Source organism: Hyla sarda, chromosome 10 (assembly GCF_029499605.1).
Source record: "Hyla sarda isolate aHylSar1 chromosome 10, aHylSar1.hap1, whole genome shotgun sequence".
NCBI classification, from domain to species: domain Eukaryota; kingdom Metazoa; phylum Chordata; class Amphibia; order Anura; family Hylidae; genus Hyla; species Hyla sarda.
Window position 1 is genome coordinate 132555513 of NC_079198.1, and position 24129 is coordinate 132579641.

Consider the following 24129-nt stretch of genomic DNA (forward strand, 5'->3'; position numbering starts at 1 on the left):
GCACGTCTGTCTTGTAGAATAACTATGCATTGCAGCTGAAGGGTGTGAATGCACCAGAGACTGGAGTAACTCCAGGGTAGGGGGTGTATTGTTAGGTAGAAAGTCCTCCAGTGCCACCATAGTTAGCAAAGGCCACACAGGGTTCCCTGAGTATGACGAAATGTCCATCACCTGTGGAATAAGTGCCGCTGGTGCTATGGGAGTGATTAGGTGTGCTGATTGTGTTTTGGTATGAAATTCTTGTTTCACTAGTAGAGTACCCCTTAACAGGGGGTTTGCTAAGGTGGCCACATCTTTTTTAAGCGTTACCCATAAAAGGCTCAGTTTGTTTATTCCCAACTGCTCAGTTTCGATATCAGGGCCCTGTAACAATCCAGTGTCCGTAACCAATTCCACCCAGCGCTTTAAATACATAGCTTTATGCTGCGATTCAGGGTCCAGTAGTCCTAGTCCCCCCATATGTTTCTTACGGGCCAGAAGGGAATAAGCTAGTCTTGGTCTATTATTTCTCCACAAAAAGTTGGAAAACAGGCGTTTCAATTTTTGAAAGAAATGTTTAGGTAAATGGATTGGAAGGAGGGTCAATGTGTATAAGTAAACGGGAAATACGTAAGTGTGGAGGATATTTTTACGTCCCATCCATGAGATAAAGGGCAAGTCATATGATTTAAGTGTATCAGTAAGTTTATGTAAGAGGGGTACATAGTTACACTCATACAGTAGGGAGAGAGATTTAGGTAACTGTATTCCCAAATACTTCATAGAAGTTTGGGGCCATAAAAAGGGGGCTAATGTCTTCAAATACGTGGTCAATTTAGTGGGGACTGTAATATTTAGGATTTCGGATTTGGTGTAATTCACCTTAAAGTTAGATACCTCGCTATATGTCGCCAGGGCCCTGAGGACTCCAGGCAGGGATTGACTTGGTCTCGTAAGAAGGAGCAATATGTCATCAGCAAATGCTGAAGCAAGGTGGGTATGTTTACCAACCTTTAAGCCAAATATCCCAGACACTTTGCAAAAATGTCTCGACCGTCAAGACAAATAGTGTGGGCGAGAGGGGGCAGCCCTGTCGGGTTCCATTGCGTATCATAAAGGGTGGCGACAGTTTGCCGTTAATCTTTAGTTTTGCATATGGCTCATCGTAAAGGGAAAGTATTGCAGATACTAATTTGGGTGGGAAGTTAAATTTATATAGGGTGCTCTCCATGAAATCCCATGCCACTCTATCGAAGGCTTTTTCAGCGTCTGTACCCAGAAGCAGCAGTGGTTGCTGCCTTCATGAGCATACTGGATAGCGTGGAGCACCCTTAACATGTTGTGTTTCCCCTCCCTCCCCTTCACAAAACCCGTTTGATCTGGGTTGATTAATTTCGGTAGCAATTCACCCATTCTTATAGCCAGGAGTTTTGCCCAAATTTTGATGTAGAGGTTTAGGAGTTAAATTGGCCTATAACTAGCGCAAGATGTAGGGTCCTTGCCTTCTTTCGGTATAACTGTAACGTGTGCTTCTAGCGATTGCCTGGGAAAATGACCACCGCTCAGCAAAGAATTATATGTTTTTGTTAAAAAAGGGGACAATATATCCAAGAATTTTCTATAGTAGGCAATAGTAAAACCATCTGGGCCGGGACTTTTACCCGCGGGGAAGGAAGAGATTATGTTTTTAACCTCCTGCTGAGTCACTGGTTCAGTTAGTCTCGCAGCTTCCTCAGGCGACACAGAAGGAAGCTTAAGTTTCTCAAGGAAGGATGATATCAGATCAACTCTGTCTGATGGAGATGCAGAGGTATTGGGCAGGTTGTATAGGGAGGAGTAATAATCTGTAAAAGCTTTAGCTATGTCTGGTGTAGACACGTGTAGAGCTCCATCTGACGTTTTAATGGTGTGAATGAACGATCGTTCCCTCAGCAGCGCCGACATCATTTTGCCACCTTTATCTCCATGGGCATATATTTTATGTTTGAGATACAGTAGGGATTTTGCATTTTTTGCGTTAAGTGAGTCTTTAAGTTGGTCTCTAAAGTGGTTTAATTGATCATAAACGGCTTGGGCAGACGATTTTTTATGCGCCTTTTCAAGATCAGCTATTTGGTTCAATAAATCATTCATTTTGCGCAGTTTCTCTTTTTTTACTCCACTGCCTAAGGCTATAAGATGGCCTCTCATAACAGCTTTATGAGCTTCCCATACATATGTAGAGTCCACTTCCGGAGTGGCATTCAATAAAAAATATTCGTTTAAGTGGGAGGACAAATGTAGCACATCGGCAGAAGAGTCAAGGAGTGTGTCGTTTAGGAGCCAAGTGAAGTCTCTTTTAGGTAAAGTGGGGAAAGTTATCTTAATATCTATGGGTGAGTGGTCAGATAGGGTAGTAATGCTAATGTTAGCTGCAAGCAAAAAAGGGAGCAGGCTTGAGTGAACAAAGATATAGTCCAGTCTCTGGTGCGATCTGTGTGGAGCTGAGAAAAAAGTATAATCAGTGTCGGACGGGTGGAGTACTCTCCATGTGTCCACCAGGTCCAACTCTTGAAGTTTGCGTCTAAGTTTACTAAGTGCAGCAAAAGAGTGGATTGAGCGATGCCTTGAGGAGTCCCGGAGAGGCTCCAAGGCGACATTTAGATTGCCTCCCATAACTATAGGCCCCTCCGCGAACGTCCTAAGACACTCCAATGCGGATAATAACCATTGTACCTGACCTTTATTGGGTGCGTAGAAATTGGCATAAGTATATGTTGCATTGCCCAGTTTACCCTTAAGAAATAGCGTTCTATCATCATCTGATTCCCTTTTATCGGTAAGGACAAAGGGGACATCCTTATGGAAGGCAATTGAAACTCCGCAGGAAGCTGAGGTGGGGCCAGTGCCGTGAAACCACATGTTATAGAAATTGGTGGGCAATTTGGGAATTGATCCCCTTTTGAAATGTGTTTCCTGAAGAAAAATAATAGAGGCATCCTCCTTTTTGAGCAGGGTAAGAATGTGAGTACGTTTGTTTGGGGAGTGGAGTCCCTTTACGTTGTAGGACACTAATTTTAACGTGGCCATGGTAATTTGAAAATCAGGAACCAGCTATCGTTGGGCTTCTTAGTGACTTTGCATGTGTTGGGGGTATGGGTCAGGACAGAGGGAGGGGAGGGAGAACCAGCTTTATCTTGATTCACCATGATAACCAACAGCGTCAACAAACAAATAACTGTATCAATTACTAAGGTTAGGATAAAACACATTATCGTTGAGAAAGAAAACAACATTCTAGGGCTGTAGAGTGTGTCTTGAAAGCAGATATTACAAGTAGTCGTCTACTAGCGAGGGAAAAAGGGGGGGGAGGGAGAGGAGGAGGAGGGAAAGGGCGGGTGAGGAAGAGGGGGAGATGGGGAGGGGGAGGTGAGGGGAGAAGAGGGAGGAGAGAAGAGAGAGGGGGGGGGATGGTAGGAGGTAAGGAGTCTAGCAAGGAACTAAGCCAGAGGAGTAGAGTAGAGGGGCAGAGGATCCACCAGCAATTAAAGGGTAGGAGGAAAGAAGTGGAAAGGGAAAGAGGAGGGTAGGGGGAATGGGTGTTAGGTGGAATAGGGAAAGAAGGGGGGAATAGGTGGGGGGAAATTGATGAGGATAAAAGGAGCAAGATATTTAAGGTATGGGGCAGTGAGTAGGTGTAAATAATGATCCAGAGGTACTCGGCTCTACAGAATAAAGAAGTCGGAATCCAAAGGGGACAACTGTTAAGTGATAGAAACTCACATGCCCAGGTATCAACGTCCCAAAATGATAATGCAGACCTTGTTAATGGGAGACAAGCATGCCCTCTCAGTCTTGAGGTTAAAGAGAGTGCTTAAAAAAAAACATCCATCTAAACCATTTGATCTTTACACAGAAATGCAGTAAAGATTACGGGTGTAGCCCCGCATCTCACCTAAAAAAAACAAAAAACGAGCGATTCCAGCAGTATGAGAAATGGGAGTATGGGGAGGAAATCAGTTGCAGTATCAGTGGGTGGTATGTGTGAGGTTCAGTGGATGAGATGTTTGAGTATATGTGGTACAACTAAAGTAACAATAACCTTTGACTAGTTTAAACTGAAACACATAAGAGACATGAGATAACCTGAGATTAGTGCAAGCTCCAATCCACCACTGAGATGAGTGCCTAAGTATCACTCCATGTCGACACCTTCGACTCCCAGGCATCCCATCAGCGGTAAATCAGCTAGTCATATAACTATAGCAATGAGTCCATCACTAGAGTCAAGCACGAGTAGTCAAAGCTTAGAGAGATAGTGCAGTCTGTCTTCTCCCAGAGTGGGTTTGTAGAGTCCCCATAAATGTCCATCAGACTTTCGGATGGATCCTGCAAGAAAACACAATAAGACAATACTAAAAGAAAGGTCTTATGCGGAGTCCATATCTATGCGTTTCGGGGTCATTTTGTTGGTCTTCTTCTTGTTCCTTTGCGGTTTGTGGGTTCCTGCTTCTTCCCAAGGCAAAGGGGGGGTTATTGTAGGCAAGTCTGTTAGGTCGGTCACAGCCGACCAGTCTGGAATGTCCATGTCGCCCTGACCCAGGGCTTCTAGTGCAGGTGTCAGGTCTTGTCGCACCCTGATGGTGTATCTCTTGCCTTCCGCTACAAAGGAAATACCAAATGGAAACAACCATCTGTATATGATGTTTTTGGAGCGTAGGAACGTTGTCAGTGGGCGCAGCATTCCTCTCTTAGATAAGGTAATCCTAGCCAGATCTTGGAAAACAGCTAGTGGTGAGCCCTCGAATGAGAGGTCAGATATAGATCTCGCCTTCCGTAATATTTCATCTCTCACTGTAGAATTCATGAGGCGGCATATCACATCTCTGGGAGGGTCTTGGGATTTAGGTTTAGCTTGTAGTGATCTGTGGGCCCGTTAAATTTGGATTTCAAGGGGATATGTGTCCCCCAGGATGCGTATAAAGATGAGTTTCAGTGTGGAGTGGAGAGATTCGGGTAAGACACTTTCCGGAAGGCCTTTGATGCGTAGATTGTTCCGTCTACCGCGATTATCTTGATCTTCAAGCCAATCAATAACTTTGTTGAGATGGGTTTGACAAGAAGCTAAAGCTGTGGTCGCGGATGCCGTGTATGCGACTACCTGTGACTGGGTGGATTCCAGCTGTTCCACTCTGTGGCCTATTTGTTTAACATCAGACTTCAGCTCTTGTAAGTCTTTAGAGACCGGTTCCAAGGCACTTCTAAGCAGTCTGTCCATGAATGTGCGGGAAAGCGGTAATGCATTGTCTAGAACTAATTCCTCTGAGTCATGCGTACAGTCTGCCGTCACGTCCTTGCGAGATTCAGGAGTCTGCGGTTTATCCTGTTTGGATGTCATGTCTGAGGATTTTGTGGGGTCGGAATGCCCGGAACGTCTCACAAAGATATCTATTGCGCCTTTTTTATGATATGGAGAGTTGGTTCTGGATTTAGGCGGTCCAATCTTGACCATCATGTAGTTGGAGGTTGCTGGTGGAGAATCATTCAGTATTTAAGAAAGGGTAGGGGGGGGGGGTGAGTACATGCCGGTAGTAGCATAATATACACTGAACAGTCCCCTAGAAGAAGGATGCTACTTCATAGCGTCAATTTTATTATCGCAAAGCGGACATATATCAGCAAGAACAGCTTCACCAGCTATCGGCTGCCGGCACGCCAGGGGGGGGGGGGTATAAAGGGTGTATAGAGCAAGAAACACACCCTATATTGGAGTTGCACAGGACTGATAATAGTAAGTATTATGGAGGTGCAGTACTATTAGCATCCAGCAGGTGGCATCAGAGGGCTGAAGAGAAACCAGAATTTCTCAGTATATGCAAGATGTATTGGTACTATGTAAGGTTCCTTTGTGAAGGCATCAGTGACTGTTTCATTAATTATCAATGCCAAGACAGGACAGCGTTTATATTAACTATAACTTCTCCTTTGTGTGAGTTCTTTGCTGAGAAGGAAGCAGTTGAGGAGCACAGCCTGCACAGATATATTTTAGTGGTGCAGTGAGACAGTAGTGTAAGCCTGCAACAGCTGTGTATGGCAGTTGGCTGGGAGGCTGTCTATATCACTCTGGCTGTAGTTTTCAAAGGAAGAAAATGCAGGGGAAAAGCAAGTTCTGCGTGTTGTCTTCAAGGTATTCCAGGCTCAGGTGTTCACTATGTAGACTTTCACTGCACTGAGCGGAGATCCCCCCTGGAGGGGCTCCGTCTCCCTCAGCAGTATCACCAGGACGGTTTCAAGTGTCCCCTTCACAGCTTGCGCACGGCAGCTACACAGCCACAGATATGGTGAGGAGATAAGGCAAGGAGATAAGGCAGGGGGCGAGAGCACACACAGGGAGGTAGGAGTAGGTTTAACCCTAGCTGCTTGTTTATTGCAGAGTGTGCCCTCGCAATTTAGGAGGATCCCTGCACTGCAAAGCTCTCTCAGTTGCTCCCGGGCACCTCAGCCCCCTCTCCAGAGAGGTGCTGTGCGATCTGCAGGATGGTGGTGGCGGCAGGCTTCCCCTCAGAGACCACGATGCAGCGGTCAGCAGCGTGCTCTCCCCGCTTCTACTGGTTAACCCTCCGGCAGAAGGGAACACAGCTCCGCACCCCACAGTCCAGGGAGCCGAGCAGTACTCACTGCGGGTGCTGCTGTGTGTCCTGGACGCACTTCGCCCTCCTCGTTGTTTCCCGGTCAGCCTCGCAGAGAAGGTAAGATGGCGCCCGTGGTCTCCTGTAGTTTCGTTGTGGGAGCTGCAGTCAGTTGGTCTCAGTCCCAGGCAGGCATGCAGGGCATCTAGAGACTCCTGGGGAGGTCAGGAACTCTTTTAAAGTGACTGTGGGACCGTCAGGGTGGTCCAAAAGGCACAAATCCACCAGAAAAGTGGGTCTTCTGTAGGAGCTCTGTGTCCCCGCGTCCTCCTCGGCTCGTGGCTAGCTCGGCCCCTCGAAATTACATTTTTAACCATCTTCGAATGTCCATCAAAGACAGAAGGTGCAATACGAAGAGAACTACGAATGAGAAAAGACAAAAATAAAAGAAGGAAGAAAAATGAGAATGTATTTTTTTCTGTCTTTGATGGACATTCAAAGATGGTTAAAAATGTAATTTCGAAGTACTGGGGGATGCTGAAAGCAGACCCGAAGTATGGTATACTGTTTAAGGAGAAACCAAAGTTTGTATAGAGGAGAGGTAAATCAATAGGTGACATGTTGGTAAGGTTGGACATAAAGAAGAAGCGGGTATCAAAACAAACATTTTTGAAAGCTAGGAAAAATGGCACATTTGCATGTGGTTCATGCCGAAACTGTAATGGGATCATAAATGGTGACACAGTAACTCATGCAATGAGGGGAACGAAAATTCCCATACGGGGATGGTATACTTCTGACACTAAACAAGTAATATATCTAATATATCTTATGAAATGCCCTTGTGGCAAGATATATATCGGGCAAACTGCTAGATCCATTAAAGTCCATATTAATGAACATAAAAGTACACTTAGGAACATGGCAAAAAAGAGTGTACAGGAAAAGGAAGAAAAAGAAAATTCTAAATATTGGGAAACGAGTGTCGCTAGACACTTTGTACAGAACCAACACCGGGTCTGCGATCAGAAATGGATGGTATTGGAAGAAATAAATGGAACTAGAAGTGTAGAAATAAAAAATAGGTTATTGAAAAGGGAGGTATTTTGGATTACCAAGTTAAATGCGATGTCCCCAAATGGTATCAATGAATATTGCAATTTTAATGTATTCTTATAAATACTATTCCGATGTAATTTTTGTGGATGTAACATCTACCCTATATTTATTTTATAATGATTTTAACTTTTAGATATGAATTCTCACGAGACTGAGTTCTCTATAATGTGGTGGTGGGTTATTCACGTCAGGCTTGAGAAAGGGAGTGATCCTAAAATGTCGCCAATCAAGCTCACCGGCTGGTGAGCCTCTTACGCTTGTCTCAGAAGAAAGCAAGGTTCACAGTGTTAATGGACATGGTCACATGGAGCTTCGGCTGGAGCCGAAGAGGTCTGTTGTAATGCTGTGACCGCGTATCGGCGAGTATGCACTGGGTGATTTTGCATTGTGTTCAAGTACACTATTTCTGTATGAAAATAATCTTTGTAAGAAGAAGTATTGGAAGTAAAAGTGTTAAAGTCTTGGAACACATCCGTTGTACGAGTGCTATTTATGCTGGAGTGGTCCAGCCTGCTGCATCACCCAGTGGCACGCCACTCCCTGTTTCAGCCAGCCAAGGCTCCACCACCTCAGCCGAAGGGAGCTGTGTGTTACACCTTTGCTCTGTCGCTTCAGATGCTCCTGCTCCTCCTACTTTGAGTCAGTCATTCCGCCAGCAATCCACCGGCGAAGCCATGTCCAAGAGACAACAGTATGTGCTCACTCATCCAACAGCGCAGAAGCTAAATGTGCTCCTGTCCAAGTTGCTGGTGCAGCAGTACCTCCATTTTCAAGTGGTGGACTCTGTACTTTTCAGAGAACTCATGGCTTGTGCTGAGCCGTGGTGGAGTCCCAAGCCAACATTTCTTTGCGAAGAAGGCAATACCAGCCCTGCACAATTTTGTGGAACAGAAGGTTGGCCAGTACTTGAGCTTGTTGGTGTGTACTAAAGTGCATGGCAGCGCCTACGTGTGGAGCTGTAACTACGGTCAAGGACAATACATGTCCTTTACAGCTCACTGGGTAAATATGGTTCCAGCACAGCCTTAACATCAACTTGGACAGGTCCCGCCGCTCCCGCCTCCACGCACTTGGTCCTGTCACAGTGTGCGACTCTGCCTCCTCATCCTCCACCATGTCCTTAGCCTCCACTGCACTTACAAGTCTCAGTGCCCCTCCAGCATACCATGTATGCAGGGCACGGTGGTGTCACATAGTTCTTCACATGGTTTGCCTTGGCTAACTGAGTCACACAGGGGAGGAACTGCTAAAAGTCATTCATCAAGAAATCGAATCATGACTTACTCCATGAAAACTGGAAATGGGAACCATGGTGACCGACAACAGGAAGAACATCTTGTCTGCGCAACGACAAGGAGGCCTGAGACATGAGCCCTGCATGGCACACATGTTCAATCTGGTTGTCAAGTTGTTCCTGAAGTGTTCCCCCCATCTGCAAGACATCCTAACAATGGGAAGAAAATTGTGGATGCACTTCAACCACTTGTACACCGTAAAGCACACCCTCCTTAAGGTGCATCGTCAGAACGGTGTCCACCAACATAGTCTGATTCACAACATTTCCACACGTTGGAATTCCACCCTCCATATGTTGGACTTACTATACAAACAGAGAAAAGCCATCACCGATTTCTTGATGATCCAAGTGGGTAGAGGGTCTCCCCTATGCAACTTCAATGTCAACCAGTGGCAGTTCATACGTGACACCTGTCGTTTGCTCAGGCCCTTTGAGGAAGCCACCTTATTAGTCAGTCGCTAGGATTACGGGATGAACAATGTCATTCCACTGCTTCATTTACTACAACACGTGTTATAAACGTTGACTGGTCAGGGCTCTGATGAAGTGGTGCCTACATCTCATGGCCACATGAGCCCTGTGGCAGCTGAAATGGAGGGGGAGGAGGAGCTGGAGCAGCCAGAGGATTATGAGGAAGGCAAGACAGAGGACCCAGACACACCATGGCAGTATTCAGCGGAGATGGAGGCAGGGAGTCCCTCCGAGTCATTTGCATAAATGGCAGGATACATGCTCACTTGCATGTGTAGTAACTGACGAATTGTCACCATTCGGCAGCGGGATGACTTCTGGCTCTCCACCTTATTGGACCCTCGCTACCGGCACAAAATGTGGGCCTTTTTTACACCCACTAAGAGGGAGGACAAACTGACCTACTACAGAGAAATCCTATATGGTCAGTTGGCCGATGCCTATCTGCACCATCGTCCATCCTCTCACAAGTTCGAATCGGGGGGGCCCTCTGAGCTCACATTTCACTGCCATGGCTGCTGGGGAGGGGTGGGATGGCAGGAGCAGTACCAGCTCCATCAGCAGCATCAGAGTCTACAGTCGCTGATGAGTATTTTTCTTCACCCGCATAGTGAAGCAACTCATCAGCTGCAGGTAGACCTGGAGCAGGACCTGAACCAGCAGGTGGTGGCATACCTTGACATGACCATACCAACACACCTTGAAGATACGCTGGACTTCTGGGCAGCCAAACTTGATTTATGGCCGCAACTAGCAGAGTTTGCCCTTGAAAAGCTGTCCTGCGCGGGCAAGAGTGTGCTATCAGAGCGGGTGTTGAGTGCAGCGTGGACCATAGTAACCCCAAGGAGAACTCGTCTGTGGAGAGACTGACCTTTGTGAAGATGAATGAGGCATAGATCAGCCAGGATTTCCACCCACCAATGCCTGATGCATCAGAGTAGATTGGCCATGGTGCCACACCAGCACTTCGCAAATATGGATAGTGCAAAACATATGCTGCTCCCCAGTTACAGAAATTCCTCTGCATCAGACCACAAGAAAGTATTGAGGATATGCCTTAGCTAAAACACAATGTTTCTTAGGATGAAATATACAGTCATGGCCGTAAATGTTGGCACCCCTTAAATTTTTCAAGAAGACAAAGTATTTCTCACAGAAAAGGATTGTAGTAACACTTGTTTTGCTATACACATGTTTATTCCCTTTTTGTGTATTGGAACTAAACCAAAAAAGCAAATTGGACATAATGTCACACCAATCTTCAAAAATGGGCCTGACAAAATAATTGGCACCCTTTAAGTGGGTACTCCCGTGGAAAACTTTTTTTTCTAAATCAACTTGTGCCAGAAAGTTAAACAGATTTGTAAATTACTTCTATTAAAACATCTTAATCCTTCCAGTACTTTTTAGGGGTTGTATACTACAAAATAAATATTTTTCTTTTTGGATTTCTCTGATGTCACGACCACAGTGCTCTCTGCTAACCTCTGCTGTCCATTTTTGGAACTGTCCAGAGCAGGAGAAAATCCCCATAGCAAACATATGCTGCTCTGGACAGTTCCTAAAATGGACAACAGAGAGCACTGTGGTCGTGAAATCAGAGAAATCCAAAAAGAATAGCATTTCCTCTGTAGCATACAGCCCATAAAATGTATTGGAAGGATTAAGATTTTTTAATAGAAGTAATTTACAAATCTGTTTAACTTTCTGGCACCAGTTGATTAAAAAAAAAAAAGGTTTACACAGGAGTACCCCTTTAAAATTGTGGAAAAATAAGATTGTTTCAAGCATGTGATGTTCCTTTAAACTCATCTGGGGCAAGTAACTGGTGTGGGCAATATAAAAATCACACCTGAAAGCAGCTAAAAAGGAGATAAATTCACTTAGTCTTTGCATTGTGTGTCTGTATGTACCACACTAAGCATGAACAACAGAAAGAGAAGAAGAGAACTGTCTGAGGACTGGAGAACCAAAATTGTGGAAAAATATCAAAAATCTCAAGGTTATAAGTTTGTCCACAGTGCGCAACATTATCAAGAAGTTCGCACCCATGGCACTGTAGGTAATCTTTCTGGGCATGGATGGAAGAGAAAAATTGATGAATGGTGTCAACACAGGATAGTCCAGATGGTGGATAAGCAGCCCCAAACAAGTTCCAAAGATACTCAAGCTGTCCTGCAGGCTCAGGGAGCCTCAGTGTCAGCGCAAACTATCCATCAACATTTAGATAAAATGAAACTTTGTGGCAGGAGGGACGAAAATGTCACACTGCCGCTCAGCCTATTGCTGGCCGAGTCGGGACTTCGCTGCGGCCGGTGATTGGCTGAGTGATGGAAGGTATGTATCTATTTTTTTTTTCCCGCCGGCAGTATGGAGGACAATTTTTGTATTCTGGAGTTCTCCTTTAAGGGTGTCAATAATTTTGTCCAGACCATTTTTGGAGTTTGGTGACATTATGTTCAATTTGCTTTTTTTCCTCCCTTTTTTGGTTTAGTTCCAATACACACAAAGGGAATAAACATGTGTATAGCAAAACATGTGTTACTGCAATCCTTTTCTGTGAGACATACTTAACTTTCTTGAAACATTTCAGGGGTGCCAACATTTACGGCCATGACTGTATGTCCTATTCCTTTGGCTCAAAAACTGCAGTGGCAGTTTTCCAAAAACTGGCAAAAAAAAAAAAAAAGTGGAAACTTTGCCTTATAGGGGAAGTTTTTACCCCTACCTTTTACAATGGAAAATATGTTGTTCCCTTCCACCTTTTAGAGGTCTTTGCATCACATCAATACTTGGTGGTGTAGGTGGCACATGGTGCTTTTTGAACACCTTTCCTTTTGTTTGATTTCAAAAAAATTTGGGGTACATATATTTTATCCTAACAATATTATTAAAAGTTAAGTTTTAAGTAATGCATATCCTCCATACTTACATGTGCACACTAACACTTTTAGAAAGAGACTGTTTTCTTCTGCCTACCTGCCTCAGCTACTATTCTGATCCTGCCCACCGCCTGATGCCACACATTTGATGCCAAGTTCTCCTTTTTTCACCCACCTTCGTCACCCAGTCACTTTCAGGATGCTGCTGATGCCAGCTCCAGGCTGTCTCATTCAACCACTATATGGTCTCCTCATGCTGCCGCCAACTCCAGGCTGTGTCATTCAGCCCATATATGGTCTCCTCATGCTGCCACCAAGTACAGGCTGTGTCAATCAGCCACTATATGGTCACCTCATGCTGCCACCACCTCCACGTTGTGTCATTCAGCCACGATATGGTCTCCTCATGCTGCCGCCAACTCCAGGCTGTGTCATTCAGCCACTTTATGGTCTCCTCATGCTGCCACCAACTACAGGCTGTGTCATTCATCCACTATATGGTCTGCTCATGCTGCCACCACCTCCAGGCTGTGTCATTCAGCCATTATATGGTCTCCTCATGCTGCCGCCACCTCCAGGCTGTGTCATTCAGCCACTATATGGTCTCCTCATGCTGCCGCCACCTCCACACTGTGTCATTTAACCACTGTATGGTCTCCTCAAGCTGCCGCCAACTCCAGGCTATGTCATTTTGCCACTATATAATCTCCTCATGCTGCCACCAACTACAGGCTGTGTCACTCAGCCACTAAATGGTCTCCTCATGCTGCCACCACCTCCACATTGTGTCATTCAGCCACTATATGGTCTCCTCATGCTGCTGCCACCTCCACGCTGTGTCATTCAGCCACTATATGGTCTCCTCATGCTGACACCAACTACAGGCTGTGTCAAACAGCCACTATATGGTCTCCTCATGCTGCCACTACTTCCATGTTGTGTCATTCAGCCACTATATGGTATGCTCATGCTGCCGCCAACTCTAGGCTGTGTCATTCAGCCACTTTAAGGTCTCCATATGCTGCCACCAACTACAAGCTGTGTCATTCAGCCACTACATGGTCTCCTCATGCTGCCACCAACTACAGGCTGTGTCATTCAGCCACTATATGGTCTCCTCATGCTGCTGCTAACTCCAGACTGTGTCATTAAGCCACTATATGGTCTCCTCATGCTGCCACCAACTCCAGGCTGTGTCATTCAGCCACTATAGGGTCTCCTCATGCTGCCGCCACCTCCACGCTGTGTCATTTCGCCACTGTATGGTCTCCTCAAGCTGCCGCCAACTCCACTCTGTGTCATTCAGCCACTATATGGTCTCTTCATGCTGACACCAACTCCAGGCTGTGTCATTTTGCCACTATATCATCTCCTCATGCTGCGACCAACTACAGGATGTGTCATTCAGCCACTATATGGTCTCCCCATTCTGCCGCCACCTCCACGCTGTGTAATTTTGCCTCTATATGGTCTCCTCATGCTGCCGCCAACTCCACGCTGTGTTATTCAGCCACTAAATGGTCTCCTCATGCTTCCACCAACTACAGGCTGTGTCATTCAGCCACTATATGGTCTCCTCATGCTGCTGCCAACTCCACGCTGTGTCATTCAGCCACTAAATGGTCTCCTCATGCTGCCACCACCTCCACATTATGTCATTGAGTCACTATATAGCCACTATATTTTCGGCTACATTTTTAGTGTCCTGCCTGCCTACATAAATTGATCCCTGTTTAAGAATTCATTAAAATTGTGTTATAATAAAGATACATTTTGTTAAATACAATTTTTTCCATTTCCAAAACGTTTTATTAAAAAAGGTATCTCCATCACTTTTTTTTGATCACTAATGTTTTATATTTTTTTTCCATTATTGCCTCCTAAACGGACCATTCTAATAAGAGATGCACACTGATGCAAAGGGATGCAATTTAGTGGCATCTATTTATATCAGTTTTTCATCCGTTAGTATCAGCCGTCGGCAGACTCCCGCAGCTGTGACTACTATTACTCCGATCATGAAACAGACTTCTTTCCATGATGGGAGTAGTAGTTCCCCAGATGCGGGAGTCCTTCGGGGGCTGGTGAGGCTGCATTAGTGTTTGTACTACTACCATCACCATGGAACAGACTCTGGTCCTTGATGGGGGTGTAGTTCAGGGGCTGAGGGATTGATCGCACCGGGTCTCAGATGCAATCAGAAGTTATTAAACAGGGGAGCGGGCGACATGATCCACTCCCCTGCGATGTAAGATGTATTTTTACTTTCATTTTTATATTCCCCACTGGGAACCATGAATGGCCATTACGGAGGAGACATTCAGGGCTCCCGGCTGGCCTTTTAAACTTACAGTGTGCCTTACTGTATAATCACATTCCCCCTGACTTAAGTATATTCATTTTAATCCCCCCATGTGTATATATATGATGCCCCCCCCCCCCCCCCCGCCTGCTGCCCTGTCATATTCTAATGCTGTCCCAGGGCATAGCAGGAACATGCCATTCTATACGGAGATGAGCAGCAGAAAATGGAATGGCTTGTCCTTGCTGTGCGCTGTGACAGCGCTATTAGATGACCGGGCAGGGGGTATCATCCATATACACATGGGGGGAATAAAATTAATATACTTAAGTCAGGGGGAATTTGATTATACAGTAATTAGGCACACTGTAACTTTAAAAACCCCTCCAGGAGCTCTGAATGGCTCCTCTGTACTGGCCACTCAGGGCTCCCGGTGGGGAACTTAAAAATGAAAGTAAAAATACTATGTACAAGTTTAATAACTTCTGATTGCATCGGGTCTCTCCCTCAGCCCCTGTACTACAACCCCCATCATGATGTTCCATGATGGGGGTAGTAGAAAAAACACTAATAAAGCTTCCCCTGCCACCGGCAGACTCCCGTAGTCGGGGAACTACTACTCCTATCATGGAAACAAATATGTAGTGTGTGTGTTTTTTCACTTTTTTTTTTTTTTTTAGGTAGTGCTACAACACCAAGCATGGAACACACTGTTTCATGATGGGAGTAGTAGTACCTGTACTAATTGACAGATCACCCGTGTCACTTCTGACACCTGTTGCGATCCTCTTGTATAATGTATAGATGTGGCCAGCTGCTCTTCTATGGTCCCCTGCAGTGCCATAGATACACACCTATTTATATTTCCCGCAGAGAGCTGTGGTTGGCCAGATGGTTCCAGCCAATCACAACTCTCTGTGGGAAATTTGAATAGGTGTATATATACATGTGTGCAGGGGACCATAAAAGAGCGGTCAGCCACATCGATACATTATACAGGAGGATTGCAGTGGGTGTCAGGAGTGACACTAGCTGCGAGTTGTCTATTAATGGAGGTACTACAGCTACCAGCATGGAGCAGAGTGTAGTAGCAGAGTAGTACCTGCAGATAAGGACAGATCATCCTTCATCCCAGAGATGTGGAGCGGCTTTCTCCTGCGCATCTCTTCTCTGTACTCCGGACAGCCACTCACCATTCATATTTGCTGCCACCATCCAGCCAATCTCCACTATGGGTGGAAAATATGAATGAGTGATGTGAATTTCTATTCACATCACTGGCCGGCCCGGAGTATAGTGCATAGATGCGAGCTCTGGATAGAGCCGCAACGCATCTCTGCTATATTATGGATGATCGCATCGGGTGTCAGGAGTGACACCCGGGGCGATCTGTCTATTAGTACAGGAACTACTAAACCTATCATGGAGCAGTGTGTTCCATTCTGGGAGTAGTAGCACTACTTAAAAAATACACACTACATTTTTATTATTATCAGCTTCATTTTTAGGTCCCTGCCCATCCACATAAATTGATCCCTGTTTAAAAATTTACGTAGGGACCAGAAAATTCAGCGCTCAATATTAAAAATGAATGAGGAGTGCATTTCACATTTTTCTAGTTTTCGTTCTAAATCATATTTTTTTATTTTTACTTTACCTTTTTAGCCCCATTTTTTATATTGAGCACTGAATTTTCCTGTCCCTGCCCGCTCCCAAAAATTGAAAGAAAAAAAAAATGTTAATGTTAATTTTTAAACAGGGATTAATTTATGTGGGCAGGAAGGGAACTAAAAATGTAGCCGACAATAATAAAAATGTAGAAAGGTGCCATTTAACCCCTTGCCACATATGGACATTTATAAACGTCCATATGCAGCTCCCGAGGTATGACGCGCGCTCAGCAGGTGAGCTCGCATCATTCCCGGTGGGTCCCAGTTGCTATAAGAAACCAGGACCTGTGGCTAATGCTGGACATTGCCAATCTAAAGTGAAAGTAAAAGCTTCCCGACAGCTAAGTCGGGCTGATCGGGACCATCACTGTAAAATTGTGATGTCCCGATCAGCTAGAAAGCAACAGGAGGGTCCCTTACCTGCCTCTTGCGTGACCAATCTGCGATTGATTGCTCCAAGCCTGAAATCCAGGCTTGAGCAATCAACTGCCAATAACACTGATCCCGGCCATTGCAATGCAATGGCAGTGATCAGTGTATTGAATCAATGTACTGCATGTATAGTCCCCTATGGGGGCTATAACATTGCAAAAAAAGAAGTGAATAAAGATCATTTAACCCCTTCCCTGGTAAAAGTTTGAATCACCCCCCTTTTGCCATTAAAAAAAAAACTGTGAAAATAAAAACAAAGATAAACATATGTGGTATCACTGTGTGCGTAAATGTCTGAACTATAAAAATATATTGTTAATTAAACTGCAATAGCATATTTGTGGTAACTTTTTATACCATAATAAAATGAATAAAAAGCAATCAAATGTCTGATCAAAACAAAAATGGCACCAATAAAAATGACAGATCACGGCGCAAAAAATGAGCCCTCATACCGCCCCGTACATGGAACAATAAAAAAGTTATGGGGGTCAGAATAGGACAATTTAAAACATATACATTTTCCTGCATTTATTTTTTATGAAGTAATACAAAATCAAACCTATATAAGTAGGGTATCATTTTAACTGTATGGAACTACAGAATAAAGATAAGGTGTCATTTTTACCGAAAAATGTACTGCGTGGAAACGGAAACCCCCAAAAGGTAAAAATTGCATTTTTTCTTCCATTTTGTCGCACAATGATTTTTTTTTTCCATTTCGCCTTAGATTTTGGGGTAAAATGAATTGGTGGCGCAAAAAATAAGCCATCTTATGGATTTTTAGGTGCAAAATTGAAAGGGTTATGATTTTTAAATGGTAATGAGGAAAAAACGAAAGTGCAAAAACTGAAAAATGTTCGGTCCTTAAGGGGTTAAATGTAAAAATAACATATTTTTTATAATTATTTTTTTTTTTTATAATGTATTTTAATATTGTGTTTAATAAAGTGTGTGTTTATGTGTGTTTCACTTTTTTTTTGCTATTTTTAAAAAATTTGTTAGTTAGTACTACTACTCCCAGCACGGAACAGACTGTTTCATGATGGGAGTAGTAGTACCTGTACTAATAGACAGATCACAGCAGATATCACTCCCGAAACCCGATGTGATTGTCCTTTCTATTGCAGAGATGGAGCGGCTTTCTCCTGCGCTCAAATCTCTACACTATACTCCAGCCGGCCAGTGACGTGAATAGAATTCACATCACTTATTCCAGCCAATGGTTCCAGCCAATCACAGCTCTCTGCGGGAAATATGAATAATAGGTATATATACGGCATATACTCATACTACAGTGGGACCAGAGAAGAGCGGCCGGCCGCCCACATCTATACATTATACAGGACGATCGCATCAGGAGTCAGAGTGACACTTGCTGCAATCTGTCTATTAATGCAGGTACTACAGCTCCCAGCATGTAGCAGAGTGTGCTCCATATTGAGAGCAGTAGTACCTGCAGTTAAGGACAGATCACAGCAGGTATCACTCCTGACACCCGATGCGATCATCCTATCTAGATGCGAGAAAGCTGCCCTCATCTATACATTATAAAGGACGATCGCAGCGGGTGTCAGGAGTGATACCTGGGGCAATCTGTCTATTAGCACAAGTACTACTACTCCCATCATGGAACAGTCTGTTCCATGCTGGGAGGAATAGTACTACCTAAAAAATGTAATTAAAAAATAGAGAAAAAAAAGTGAAACTCACTTTAATAAACACATTATTAAAATACATTACTAACAAAAATTTGCCGAGAATTTATTCGGATCTAATCGATTTTTTTTTTTATTCGGTGAATCGGCCAAATCTAATTTTTTTAAAATTTGCTCATCTCTAGATGATGCCATTAAGTGGTCATGACCAAGGCAAACAGGTTATCAACACAAAGCAGGCACATGGGGGATCAGTACTGTAAGTATATACTGTTTCTCTCAAAGAGAACATACTCCAAAATGCTTAAACATTCAAAAATATTTCATTTCACATTTTTATCATTTTAAACCTATTTATCTTAATTAGAAAATCATTTTGACTTCTAGGTTATCATTGTTAAAAGAGACCAAGAAGTGGCACTGGGACAAACTTGTAAACTACAAATTCCCAGAACAGATCAGATATAAAGTCTTAACATCTATAACAGTTTTATGTTTTCTAGGTTTCTGGTGATTATTGAGGGTAAAACAATGACTTCACTAAACCCCATAACCCGACATCTTACATCATATTCAGAAAACAAGAGGTTGCTTTGCTCTCTATAGAAGAAAATGTATAAGAGTAGTGCGGTCGCCCCTACTAATCTGCAACATCTCAGAAAAAGTCTATCTAGTTATATTCATTTGTTTATGAATTTGTAAAACCAATTAACCATAAAAAATTCAAGATACATACCCTCTGCAAAGGTTTTTGTAAGATTGTCAATGGGAAACATCAAGGAATCATCTCCAAAGGCCATATCAGGTTTATCCGAAAAATAATCCTCAAGATATTGTCTGGAATCATAACCGTGTACATGATAGATCTTATGGGAGCTGGAATCCATCGTCTAATCTTCTATCCCAGACAGGTGACTATCTCTACACTGGAGCTCAGCTTTATATCATTTGACAAAAGTGAGAATTACTGATCAGGTCATGAGATATAATATTCATGAGTCAGTCATGGGAAAATGAGGTATAATAGATTCATGTGTTGAATTAAACAAACTAAATAAACTATACAACATAGCAATAGCCTAGTATATCTCATAATGTAATACAGAACCAAAAAGAGTAAGAAAGAAAATACCTGTACAATACAATAAAATTGAAATAATTTTTATTAGTTACCACAAAAGATTGATAAAAACACACAATAAAGTGCAACATATGGCATATAAAAGAAATGGTATGGAGTGATCTGCAGAGATATGCAGTGCCATATAGTACATACATTCAACCCCCAGTGGTATGTACAATCTAGGTAGATAGAGAAAAAAAAAAAAAATATATATATATATATATATATATATATATATATATATATCAGAAAACATAAGTCTCAGGAGCACAATAAATAAATAAATAAATCAAAGGTAACTCTACCAGGAGGAATGCCTCACGGCTCTCACACAGGTCAGCATACAATATTGGGACCTGCTCCTCCTTCACGAGCCTCCGGATCTGCCTCCACTCTGTCTGCTCTGCCGAGTGGCGGCCCAAACCACTCCACACCAGCGGCATACCTTCAGCCTTCTAGCTTCTCTGTTGCTCTCTCACTCAGCGCTCTATGGAAGCCAGGTGAGCTGCAATCAGGGCTCCATAGGCACAAAGGGGTCTGTGTATAACAGTGCACCAGGGACCTCATAATACCCAACACAGGGTAAAGACTCCAGATGCCTCTCCTACCACTGGCAGTTGCAGCACTTTAGTAACTCCTGCCTTCAATCAGGACTCTCTTGCAGCCTAATCTATTCTTCAGGGCATTCCTGCTTCCCAGGTTATAAGGGGAACTCCAACTGCCCCTCCAGGCATCCCTATAGACATATCAAACAGTCAGTTGCTTCCTTTTAATACTGCTACAAGCATTTTTTTGCCCTTTATTGCTACTGAGGGCTCCAACACAGTTACACCTGCACTCGCAACTGTGCTGACTGATTATACTCTTCTCCCCCAGTATTGGAGACTCTACCAAATATGTGTGATATAGATGATGTGACTGGGCACATGGTGGGCACACAAACCTGTCCTGGATAATAACAGGGACTGGGACATTAACCCTCCATCCAAGAACAATCTCCTTTATGAACTTTAAGTTTATCTGGCTTCTTTCAATGTACCTTGACACAGAGAGCCACTTCAAAATCCTTATTGCCTCTTCTTCAAACGAGAAAGATCCCTTACTGCTGGGGCTACCCTTTTGCCCCTACTGATGAGACACTGTGACAATACAGCTGCTTTACTAAACCCAGTGGACTTGCACTCCACCTGGGAAGAGACAACCCACGACTGAAAACACTGCTGCGTTCTGGACTGACTGCCTTAGATCCTCTTCCTCAATGTTGTCATTAGAGATTTCCACCTCTTATGGCTCCTAATTGCTTGTTAAATGAGTCTTCTGCTTGTTAAATGAGTGCTGATATTCTGTAACCAGTTGGTTATCTCCCTCAGGTATCAATATCCTCTCTCTTTCCAGTCCTGTCCTCTGGTTCTCTTCTCTTTTTTTTTTTACCTGTCCTGTCACGCTCTGTTCTTTTAATAATAAGAAGGTGTCTTTACCTATTTTTCTATATACCGAGGCACATACATATATGTCCATGTGCATGATGGGATGGGAGAAAGGAGGAGTAGAGGCCTCAATATATGAGGAAGATAAAAGGCTCCTTCTCTCCTTTCATCTCCATCTTATATTGATGTCCCCAGCTATCCTCTAGGTGGTCCATCATTGACAGCTCAGGCTGACACCTCTTCTCAGCTTCTTTTAGCCCTTAATTGTGAGTGTTTCCCTTTATGGGCTCACATCGTCATGGCATGTTGATACTGTGACTATAGTTCTCAAAAATATTTTCTATACATTTTAATTTACTTTTTGTGTGTTCCTCTACTGCCCACCACTGTCCCCCATGTAGGGATAGTTTAGAGAGTGTAATGAGTTCCCCTTACCAGTCTGTGTAGGTTACTCTCTGGTCTGGAAAGAGCTTAGAAAAATCCCATGAAATCAGGTATGAAAATGTGCTCCTAATAGCGCTCAGCCATAGTGGTAAGGTTCTTAGTAAAGAACTGCATCAATGGGAAAAGACTGGTGCAGACAATTAAAATAATAAATAAAAATTGATTTATTCAGTTAAAGTGCTAGGACTACGTGTTTCAAGGGTTGGAACTCCCTCTTCCTCAAGTCCAATGGTGGATCAATGATACATGGCGTCATTTTACTTTTAATAGTTTTTTATTGAAATTTTTATCATAACAAGTAAATAAAATAGACATAGGATCCGAGGTATCCATAAACAATAACAAGCAACATTGTCTTTTGTGACAACAAACGAAGAGATATATGCTGTATTTATCCTAGAAATAAAATATTGTGAAATGTACAGTAGATGGAAACAAATAAACATGTCCAATCTTATCAGCCTATTGATAATACAAGAGTTTAAGGTGAGTAATCTGAGGGTGCTCATGGTCTAATGCCTTAAGGGGAGTCAATATGGGGAAGTCAATGTATCAGGGACAATGTAGTGGGGAAGGGGATCAGGGATTACTACAGTGTGGGGAATCAATCAAGTGTAGCCATTTCATTTTGAAAGTAAGATGGGTTTCTGAGCTGCTAATATTTTCTCAAAGCTGAAGGTGTTATTGAGTTTCTGTATTACTTGTGAGATGAATGGAATATCAGGTGTCTTCCAGTGGCTTGTTAGTAAGTTTTTAGCAATGATGCATATAATGCAGAAGATAGCACGCATTGTTCGAGGGAGCAGATGCATGTCCAGAAATAAGAGGGTAGATTGGGGAGTCCAAACCGAGGTGATACCTAGGACTTCCGTTAAGAGGGTGAGGCATGCTCCCCAGAAGGGTTGTATCAGAGGACAAGTCCAGAGAATATGGAAAAGGGTACCCTCCCGGCCTCAGCTATGCCAATATTTGTCTGAGGAGCCTGCATAGGCTCTGGCAATTTTGTCAGGTGTGAAATACCAACTAAGAATGGTCTTGTAGGCTGACTTGACGTGTGTAGCACAGAGGAAAGATTTAGATATGGTTTGAAATGATTTGTGCCAATCCGTGGGTGGGAGTCTCACATTCAGGTCCCTTTCCCAAAGTCTCATAGGATACGTACGAGTGCATACGTTTGAGCAAGAGTTATATGGGAGTTTGAGGCCAGGAGACCTTTTTTCAAAATAACGAAAAGTTAGCTTATCTGGGTGAATTTGTGTAGGAGAGAGAGTGGTGAGGAAGTGGTGTATTTGAAGATACTTGTAAAAGTCTCCTCTGGGGATGTTATATGTGGAGATTAGTTGTTGGAACGTAGTAAGAGATTGGTCTTATTGATGTTGAACCTCGGTGATGCCTACAGATAACCAGGATTGTATGTTCAGATCAGGGATATAGGCTTGAATGAGAGATAGGGGTAGGTCAGCGACTAAGGATTCTGTGGTGGAGTATAAGGAGGCGAGGTATATCTTCCATACTTTTAGGGCTTGGCGGAGAATAGGATTGTCTATCTTTGGGGTGGTGATATAGACATTGCGTCATTTTATACACAAAAAAAGTATTAAATAACAATAAAATTACAGATTCAAATGAGAGTAATAAAAATATTGTAAACGTATAAAAGCACAATGGGTTAAAAACCGCATATATACAAATAAATTTATAGTACAAAACTGGCATTGCCATAAAACTAGAAGCAGTGGATTGGAATGGTGTTATATTCATGGTGATAAAAATTGTAGTGGCGGATCATAAGATCCGTTCACTGGTCCCGTGCAGAACTCGCAGCCACAGTCACTTGGGCTGAATCCGTATGGGAGACCACAACTTTTCTAAGAAGCAGCTCATACCTGGAAGGTCCTGTTCGGATCCACAATCACTTTCCTCTGGAGATCATATATTTTAAGTTAAGTGTTCTATGTAACTCTAAGCATCCAGTAGTGTGATCGCATCCTAAGAGAGGAGCAGTGGAGCCCGTTGTATGTGAGAAATAACATGGGGCTGTGTATATGGATTTCTAGAACTCCTATGTTGTACGTGAAATGATAACTATACAAATATTAAATGACAGGTATGTTATTGCGTAAGAATGACTGGGATCAATGGATTAACTGTGTTGCCTCATTAAGACCATATGGTTGCAATGAATGGAGGGTATAAATTCAGAACATCTATTTTCTGGATAGTGTCTCAAACCGATTATTATTATTTGGGTAAATTAAAGGGGTGACTGATCGCAGGGGGCCTGCTGCTGAGACCCTCCACGATCTCCCTGCAGCACCCGCATTCTATGCGGGCGCTGAATCTCCAGTTTTGGAAATCTCCAGGTTTCCAGGACTGGGGACGTGACTAGAGATGAGCGAACTTTTCAAAAATTTGATTCGGCTGATTCGCCGAATTTTCTGCAAAAGTTTGTTTTTATCCGAATTTTTTCGCAGCGAATCTATTTAATAAAAGGCTATTTCTAGCCTACAGACAGCCTCAATAGGGGTATAGAACACTTTGCTGGGTTTTAAAACGCATATGGAGTGTGCTGGGTTAGTGAAATAATACTGTTATTCAGAATAACATGCAGATTACCGGCATCACTTTTAGAATCACTGCCGCGCAGCAGCACAATGACAGAGCCTGGTGGTGGCATCAGTGTGAGGAGACCATATAGTGACTGAATGACATAGCGT

General features: G+C 43.4%; 1 protein-coding gene across 1 annotated transcript in view; it reads right to left on the bottom strand.

Moving 5' to 3' along the window:
* Positions 1 to 19305, bottom strand: part of LOC130294045 (indolethylamine N-methyltransferase-like) — a 52427-nt gene extending 33122 nt beyond the window's left edge. Inside the window, exon 1 of the mRNA XM_056543417.1 lies at positions 19155 to 19305. Within this exon, the coding sequence (XP_056399392.1) occupies positions 19155 to 19305 (151 nt within the window). The remainder of the gene's footprint in view (positions 1 to 19154) is intronic.
* Between the last annotated feature and the right edge of the window lie 4824 nt (positions 19306 to 24129).